Genomic DNA, 9,411 nt, shown 5'->3' with positions numbered 1-9,411 from the left:
GTGGAACTGGACAACGGAGCAGCTGTACATCTCTGTCGTGGACATATACACACACACACACACACACACACACACACACACACACACACACACACACACACACACACACACACACACACACACACACACACACACACACACACACACACACACACACACACACACACACACACACACACACACACACACACACACACACACACACACACACACACACACACACACACATTGAGGCATATACACAACAGTGGAATCCTGAGGTCCGACCCCCTTGGGACTAAGCCAGACTGGGACCTTAATAAAGGCCTTGTTGTTTCAGGAGGTAGCTTTGGTGGTTTCAGGTTCTCAACAAGCCCCATTTTCAGACCATCACTATAAGCCTACTGGTCACATTGTGCTTATTTGCATTTACATACATGTTTGTTCAATAATTTATTTTATATTAAGACACTTATAAAGTGGCAAAACTTTTCTACTTTTTCAATTCAGCATGACAATTGTGTTGGTGCCGGTGTCACACAGACTACCAGATGCTTTCCATTTCACCATGAATGACACATTTAAAGACATATTTAGACCATCAGCGATAAAGCAAGAATATGTATTCGAATATATTCTGTGTTCTTCATTCCCAATGCTGCTCATATTAACTGCAGTTCTCTTACATTAAGCACAGCCAGTCTCTCCCACGCTGCAACCGACACAACCACTGAACTTTCTGCAAATAATTGCATGATGACATTACCAACATGCTAAAGAGTGTATCTCATCTGGGGACTTTAGCAACTTTTGGAGCTTGTGCTGCTTCCTGCTTTCATAGGAGAAATAGTAAGCAACACTGGACAGGACACACATTTTGTTCTTAAAACTTTCCTTTTACCCTATTGCTTATGGGATCTAAATGTGTAATAAACTCCACCTTAAAGGTAATGCAAAGAGTTGATAGAAGTACATGCATGCAGTCTTTTCTTTAATGTGCTTAAAGTCATTGTAGCATAGGCTATAAACTATTAATGGTGTTGTTGCAATGTGAATAGTGTTCTAAATAAAACCAGGTTGCCATTACTACCTCAGCAGGCCCTGCAACATCTCAGCCAATGAGAGCCTTTGCTTGGTTAGACCTCTTTTAAGACAGGCGGGGCCTAAATGTGCTGCAGGGTCACAAGGAGTGATGTAACCTGTGTTTATTTTCAGCATATACACGTAAATGTAGCCTGACAGACACCTCCACAAACACACACACACACACACACACACACACACACACACACACACACACACACACACACACACACACACACACACACACACACACACACACACACACACACACACACACACACACACACACACACACACACACACACACACACACACACACACACACACACACACACACACACACACACACACACACACACGTACACACACAAAACAGCAACTGTAGACGCTTGCACATACTGTTCTTCAGATGCAAAGACTTCAGTTGCATGCATGGTCCAATATTTTTGAAAACACAAATGAACCGACTCATGGACTTTGGGATCTCTGCCATGTTTTTGCAAGCTGTTTGTCTCCCTTGCTCCCTTCCTAGTTTGGTCAGTCGATGACAACTGTTACTGCACGTATGTGCGCACACTATCACACACACACACACGCACAATTGACACACAATTGACAGTCGGGGGTGGCTGTTTCAGGGGGAACACAGTGTGATTAAATAGAGAATAGGTGTGTGTATCACTAGGGAAGACAAGTAGGCGGGAGTAGCAGAGACAGAAAGAGAGACAGAGAGACATTTAGTCATGGCCATTAATACTTAGAGTGGCCTCCCTTCCCTTCTGTCAGCTGCAGCTGTTGATCACGCTGGTGTAACATTGAGCTTTCTAGCATTGCATCACTCTTTCTTCCTGAGTCCCATGCTGTCCTGCATTACCCCGCATGCACGTATATGGATCGAGTAGGTCATATTGCACATAATGCTGAGAGGGTTATAAACTAAAGAATACATGGTAACACACTGATCAAAATGGATTTAAGAATTTCAATCTATTTGTCAAAATGTAAACATCTCAAATAGAATTCTCCACAGTGACTGATTCAATACAATCCTGTCCAATTCGCAGTATTAGATTGCAGTGCTATGATGTACAGTTCTCATATTAACACAGTAATGCCTGACAACGTCAAAGTGAGAACTCCAGTGCTGCCCATCAGCCTCATCAACTGCAATTTAAGAGCATAGTCTGTTCATTAGCATGCCAATAACCTGCCACTAGTTATTCATACTATGTGTGATGTATGCATAGCAAGATGTTGGTCATGTTCTCAATCTAGAGAACGCAGCAGAGGGACGATGTAACTTCCCCAGGAGCTCGTCCACTCGCATACATCAGAGACATTCCACCTCATCTGACACTCGTCCATGGAATTCTGCACATTTTCCACACTGTTCTCCTAGGCATTCTGAAGTGCTCGTCAAAAAGACTGACATCCCCAAACATAAGGCCTCGATAAACCCTTAAAGCAAGAGAAATAGACTACACTTTCTGGAGAGTGTTTCCAGCTTGGTGTATAATATGTTTTATGTCTTGAAGATGCATTTTGAGTCATTTTGTACATAATCAGGGATGAATGCCTCTGCTTCAGGGTCTGGATGTGATTGTCATCAGGTATGTTTGTGTGTGTGTGTGAAAATATCTTTTTGTTTGCACTGCTGATAGGTGATAATTTGTCATAGATTTGTGCAGAGTCCCTTTCTCCTCTATGTTGGTATGGCCAGTGTATGCAACCTATAGTTGACACATATGTGTCATTCTCGGAACGCACTAAATAGTTCAGATGATTTGAAGGTTTACTTGGCAACCGATGGCTGTTTTAAGACCACGGATACACTTTCAGTTTGGACTGAGCACAACATTTTTATGTACCCCCAGTACATGGAAATATATAAAACATCACTTAATCACAAGTATCATGTGTTCATTGTCATGTGGTTATACAACTCAATGACTTCATCCAACTCTATTTGTGTAACTAGATGACATTCTATTTAACCTTTATTTTACACTAGGATTAAGAAGTTGTTGTGCCATAATTAGTCACCGGATGCTCCCAGTTTTAAAAAAACAAACCTGTATATCCCTATATATTGCCAGTTTATGTCAACATGGAGATATTATAATCCCAGACCTTGACGTGATTTCTGCATTTACTTTTGACTCCTCATATCATAGGATTTCAATGATTACGGCCAATTAATTATTAATACCAAAGCAAACAATGTTGTGGAAGTGGGAGTGTTGGTAGTGGTGATGTTGGGGGTGGAGGGCTGGGAAAGGTGGGAGGGGTTGACACAGAGATGTACAGGACAGGACAGCCTCATGCTTACTCCATAAACCTCATCACACGTTGCTGCTGCAGCTGTTGTGGCGCACACAGTTAGCAGAGAGGTGCGCTCCTTCTGGGTGGACTATGTCGAGTCTGGCCACGGCTTTCTCACACTGATCAGCGATCACAGAGCTAATTTCTTCTCGGCAAAAAAAACCGGAATGTTATCACTCGCTCTCTCAGCAAGGTCGGTTTCCACAGAGCAGTGAAGACACCGCTCATTTACCATGAGCTGTTTGGATGTTATGTACCCAGCCTATGGACATTACGCACCGTACGCACCGACTGCTTTTATCAATAGCTTACAGGTAGGACGCCAGCAAAAATGAAAATGTTCTCGTAATAATTATTTAGTTTTTCAGTGTTTTTTCAGTGTTAACGGGGTGATGGGGACACTAGTTGATGTGAGGCACCGCTAATGTATGCATCTTGTGCGTAAAAGCAAGACACCTGATAGATCGTAAGAATGTAGTTTTTTTATTTTACGTTTGTTATTTGAGTATTTGATTGCATAAGTAATTCATGAATATCTAAATTAGCGGTGTTGTTTGTGTCTTACCAAGCACAGAAGTAGTTCTGCACACACAAAACTAAAATCCTGACACACGCACGCTCACTTGCTTGCGCGCACGAACACACATGCCAGCGCAGCCACACACAAAGAAAAACATTATGTCAAAATGTGTCATAGACAGCTCCAGGACTGTCCTCTCGAACACCTGTTTTAACCCTCTCCTCCCCTGCTTGTCCTCTAACCCCCCCTGACAGGCTCCCACTGCTCTGAGCAGCACTTCTCCTCTCTGCCGGGATTTTATGGACACTCCCAGGGGTCCCGAGGGGATGTCTGGGGGCCCAGGCGCTGGAGGATCAACTTCCTCTTCATCTTCATCCAACTCTTCCTCTTCCTTCACGCCTGTGGCTTCACGGCAAGAGGAGAGCCCCAAGGAGAAGCAGGAGCCCCCTGAGGCAGAGTACCTCACTTCTCGCTGTGTTCTATTCAGCTACTACCAGGGGGACATCAGCAGCGTGGTGGACGAGCACTTCTCCAGGGCCCTCAGCTCCTACATGGATGGAGAGAGCAAACGGCGGGCAGCAGACCAACCAGGCACAGGTATACCACTTTGTACATTTTCATTATGATAAAAAAGGCACCCACCAGTCCTTTTGTGAATAGTGGGAAAAACCAAAACGTAGTGGACTTTGGAGAAGTAAAAAACATTGCATTTTCAGAACAGCATACAAACAACCACTGATGTATTTGAATGAATACTATTTTTTTTTTCATGGGTCCCAATCAGAATGCTACTGTTGACTCACTGAGATGTTTACATCATATTTAATTCATGAAGGTTCACGCCAGCCTTTTTCCGGGGAAACTGAGTTGTGGTTGTTTTTTGCCCTCCACTACATCACTGTGTCATTATAATATCCATTTATTATAGTTGTCTTTGTGATGTCTTGAGATGGATTTTTAGGCCACACAGGGTGAGTTGACAGTTCAGAGGGACAGACAGGTGATGTGATCATGTGACAGGACTAAAAAGCTGCTTGTTGGGACTGTTGTTCCAGGAGAGGTCAGGGGGTCGGGTTCAGAGGTCACAAAGGCCAGGAGCTGTTGAGAGTCCAAAGGGACTTTTTGACTCTGGTTAGGGTAAAGCTTTTAAGAAGAGCAAGAGAAAGCATGCTGTGCTATTGGATTGGAGATTTGGGAAAATGTTAGTATAGGCACCATTATATTGTGCGGCATGCTTGAAAAACTTGCCACTTTAGAACTACTAATTATAGTCCATTGTAATTTATAAAAAACTTTTGGATGTTTACAAAAAATATACACATACATAAATGTTACCCTGACAAGCATTACAAAAAAACTGCATTATAAGGGTTTTTGCTTTGTTTTTGCTTGCTAAACTTAGTGTTTTGCAAATCTTCTAGAAGCATCTAAATCCCTTTCTACCAGCAGCCTGAAGATGTCCCTTTAATATCCATATAGGGCCTATAGCCCCTACTCTCTCTGCTACCACTGTTAGTGTCTTTCCTAGTTCAGTCGGACGTCTTCATTTCGGCACTAACACACGCTTCCTGCCTCACAACAGATGCTATGTTTATACATGGCCGTAAGCGCAGAGCCTCGCCGGCGTATCCCCTTCAAACGTCTCTCCGGCTGCCATTCTGACTATCACTCCAGCTCTTGCCCCACAATGGTTGCTCAGTCAGTTGCCCGCCTGCTGGTCAGATTTATATATGCTGTGGTCCGTGTGATAGGGGCAGAGGGAAACACTAGCTCTCAGGGTGTCGCATGGTTTATTTTTTCAGAGGAATATCTATATATATATAAGTATACTGCTAAAAACATATAATGGCTCGCTGACATTCTGTCAAGGGCGAGGAGAGGGGGGAGCAGAGAAAACAACAGGTGGGGGTGCAGGAGACACTGGAGAGGGCTGGTGGGTGGAAGTACAGGGCCAAAGAGTTTGGTGTGTGTGTGTGTGTGTGTGTGTGTGTGTGTGTGTGTGTGTGTGTGTGTGTGTGTGTGTGTGTGTGTGTGTGTGTGTGCGTGAGTGTGTTGTGAGACTTACTGGGCTGACATGAGAGTGAGAGATGTCACCACAGCGAGTGATTTAGGAATCTGTGATTCTTGGGCTCCGTCCAGGTCAGAGCGTCTACCTTATATAGAATCCTAGGATATTACGACATCTCTCCTTCTACCTGTCTCTCTGTCTCCCTCTCTGTCGCTCTCTTCCTCCGTCTGCTAGTGGTTGTGTTTATTTCTGTGTCTTTTGGGGGCTTGGGCTGTGTGACAGTATGATCCAATGGGGAAGATATCTGGGCTACAGGGTGTAGCAGTCATGTGAGTAAAATCTACGTTTTAGCACGGGTTGCTCCTCTCACAAAGCTCAAGCCTTTACCACATGTCTCTAGAAATCAAAGTGATTCACTACAGAGTTGTGCAACAGTTTGTGACTTGGCCTAAATGTCATTGTTGTTTATCTTCCTTCCCCTCTCTGTCTCCCTCTCCCATTAGATACTCCGTCGCCTAGCAGGAGTAGACGAAGCTTCCCCCCATCCTTCTGGGACAGTAACTACTCCCCGCCTCAGAGCCGCTCCCACTGTGAGACGGGTGCGCCTTCCTATTCCATGGACCCATATGCCTCAACGTTACACCCAGGGCTGCCACACCCACACGCTCATCCCCACCCACACGCTCATCCTCACTCGCATCATCACCCACCAGAGAGCTGGGGATACCCCCAGGCCCAAGCCTATGGCCACCCAAGGCCACTGCATGAACTGTATTCACCGTCAGCTTTGGACCCCCACTACGGGCCCCTGCTCATGCCCACAGTGAGGCCGCCTCATCCCCTTACCTTGCAAAGCCACTATGAAGTGAGCAAGCTGGACCCCACTGCCTCCTGGCCCAGCCTGCTTCCACCAGGAGACCTCAGCCAGACGCTGGCCCTCAACATGGATGCAGGTATTACTACTCAACCGTGTCAGGCATCAGCAAAAACAATATGGGAAAAGTGTTCCTTTGTTTACAGTCAGTGTACAAATCAGATATGGAAATTAGAAAATGAAAAGAAACACACTCAGACCTCAGGTTCAACAAATGCAAATGGGAAGTATAGATCATTTATGGATAAAAGAATATGAAACACTATCGAATTGAGCATATTGAGAGCGCGGTGAAATTCTGCAGGGTGAAGATTTTGTTTTATTGGTCCCATTAATTTCTAAATACATTTCACTCCAGGTATTGAATATAGATTACACTTAATCAAACACAGAAAAAAATATGCATTCAAACCTACAGACTATGATTTAAACAGCCATTCACACACACCCACATGCACACATAACACATCATTACAGAAGCTCCCTTTTTCCCCTTTAAAACAGGATGTTTGGCAAAAGTAGGCTCCATGACAACCTGTGTTCTGTTGTTCGCTGTTGTTCTCCTCATTGTTCCCCTTGTCCTTTTTTTCTCAGGCCTCCAGCAGCACAAGAAAGGCAAGGAGCTGTATTGGTTCTAACGAGCCCCTCAGTCACATTGACCAGCCATTACCAGATCCAATTAGTCCCTGGACCTGCTCCGCTATTGAAGCAGCGTGTCCCTTTATCCCCCCACACACTCCATCCCCGTCTATCCACCCCCTTCTCTCTACTCCTGGCGTCCCCTGCCAGTATACAGCCTTGCTCCAGGTCGACGTGTGTGCACCATGGAGATAAAGCAGAGAGAGGCAGAGAGAGACCGAATGGCTATAATCTGTGCTGCTGTTCTCTCTCTTCAGCATCTCTCTTCCTCCCTCTCTCCTGATGCTGCCAGTGCAGCACAGGCCTTGGCAAGGTGTGAGCCACAGTGACCTGTTTGGACTGAGACAGACATGATCACAACAGACTTTTGCAGAGGACAGAGAGATAGAAGGATGAGTGGAGGGACAGGAGGATGAAAAGCATCAAGCAGGGATTCCCTCCAACGTCCCTGTTTATCTTGGTTTCATGCTCTTTGTTGGTACAGTTGTTGTCATCATCCACTTATCTGCATTTGTTGGTTGTTATTATTATTTGCTCTCTAAAATAAAGTGTTTCTATTTATTGGTGTTTATGTGTATTTCAAAAAATGTTTGGTTAGGCCAGTGTTTTAAAATATGGTGTTATTGTGTTTTCTAAAGAGAGATAAGATGACCATACCATTTGTTTCGGGTGGAATTTCTCATTTATCCATGAAGGAATCCTTTGTGGAGAATAAAGGTCATTTTTGGAGAAAAAAACAAAAATGTGTTCACTTATACAAGTACTTGTTTGCTCCTAACAGACTCAAAGCTTGTGTTTGTTCAATTTGATGAAAATGTTCTTTTTTTAGTTCTTCATTTCTCAGTGTCATTCTTAGATGTTATGAATTTAGGATTTCTGAATATTTCTGGGACATTTCTTTGTGTGTCATTTCTCATTTGTCCAAGAAGATTGTGATATCAATAAATATTTTTATGGTAAAGTTCAGCATCTCCTCAATGTTCAACTTGCATGGCATTATGAGTAATTGTTTCTGTTCTATAACTCATTTAAAGCATGAAATACCACTCAGCATTGGGAAGAGATCACTTTGCTGAAATGGAGGTTTTGTGGAAACTTTCACACTGATAGAGTGTTGATAATTTAGCAGCTTTATGAATTTTAGAGACAGTAGCACAGCCAGTTGTGATCTGCGACTCTCATTTAAAAGGATTTATATTTGAATTCCTGCCATCATTCACAGTTTGTCACCTATAAAGTGGGAACGAGTGGTGAATGCTAGCAATGTGTAACCAGAGAAGAAGCCAGCCATCTCAGCTATGCACCAAATGTTGCTGTGTTATTGATCCGATAATAAGATTATGTGCTAAGGTATGCCAATCTGGGCCACTGTCACAATTTAACGGCTGTTATGTGTGACCCCCCACTAGATAGCAGCCAACAATGTGATTGGCTCTAAGCTGGGGATGCATGTTGAGTAATGAAATTAGTAGAGTTTACCAAGTTAGCGTTCCTCTCAGTTTCTCATGCCAAGCATCCTTCTGCCTTTTCACACTTGTATTGTCACTGAGCATGAGGGTTTCCTATTCACACCAGATCCTAAAATATCTATCCATACTGAGTGTGTACCCACAGCTATTGTCACTTAGAGGTCAATAAACTCAAAGTATTTATAATTGCCATGATAACCATTATAATTGAACAGTTTGTGTTGGGTGAATGTATTAATTACGGATGCTAATCATACAATTGATATGTACTGATTCATTCAGTATGTTAAGTGTTCTGAAGAAGCAAGAGAAAAACTGCTGCATATTTGTTCTATTTATGAAAGTGAGGGAGCTGAGGTAATTTACTTCACAGTACTGTATGTGCAAAGTCTAAGGAAATGCTGCCCTCTCCTGGTGTTTTTCTAAAACGTCACCTACAAAATTATGATGTAAAAATTGAGGGAAAAATAAAATATTGTAATTTGCGTCTTAACTCCAACTCTGCCAAATGTGTTAA

General features: G+C 43.4%; 1 protein-coding gene across 2 annotated transcripts; it reads left to right on the top strand.

Moving 5' to 3' along the window:
- The first annotated feature begins 3,331 nt into the window (after positions 1-3,331).
- On the top strand, positions 3,332-8,391 carry vgll2b (vestigial-like family member 2b). Of its 2 annotated transcripts, none has more exons than XM_034110782.2 (4): positions 3,332-3,698; positions 4,159-4,501; positions 6,416-6,865; positions 7,381-8,391. In XM_034110782.2, exons 1-4 carry the CDS (start codon positions 3,618-3,620, stop codon positions 7,422-7,424), a joined length of 918 nt encoding a protein of 305 aa, XP_033966673.1. In that variant the 5' UTR covers positions 3,332-3,617; the 3' UTR covers positions 7,425-8,391. The 2 variants fall into 2 exon arrangements, with proteins under 2 accessions (XP_033966673.1, XP_033966674.1); XM_034110783.2 differs by having other exon boundaries at positions 3,333-3,577.
- The last annotated feature ends 1,020 nt before the right edge of the window (positions 8,392-9,411 follow it).

Source organism: Pseudochaenichthys georgianus, chromosome 22 (genome assembly GCF_902827115.2).
Source record: "Pseudochaenichthys georgianus chromosome 22, fPseGeo1.2, whole genome shotgun sequence".
NCBI classification, from domain to species: domain Eukaryota; kingdom Metazoa; phylum Chordata; class Actinopteri; order Perciformes; family Channichthyidae; genus Pseudochaenichthys; species Pseudochaenichthys georgianus.
The sequence above is the reverse complement of the archived record's forward strand: the minus strand, read 5'-3'. Positions and strand labels throughout refer to the sequence as shown.

Coding starts and splice junctions, on each gene's coding strand:
- vgll2b (XM_034110782.2), top strand. CDS start 3,618: ATGAGCTGTTTGGATGTTATGTACCCAGCCTATGGACATTACGCACCG. Junction 3,699..4,158: donor CTTTTATCAATAGCTTACAG/GTAGGACGCCAG, acceptor CCCCCCTGACAG/GCTCCCACTGCTCTGAGCAG. Junction 4,502..6,415: donor AGCAGACCAACCAGGCACAG/GTATACCACTTT, acceptor CTCTCCCATTAG/ATACTCCGTCGCCTAGCAGG.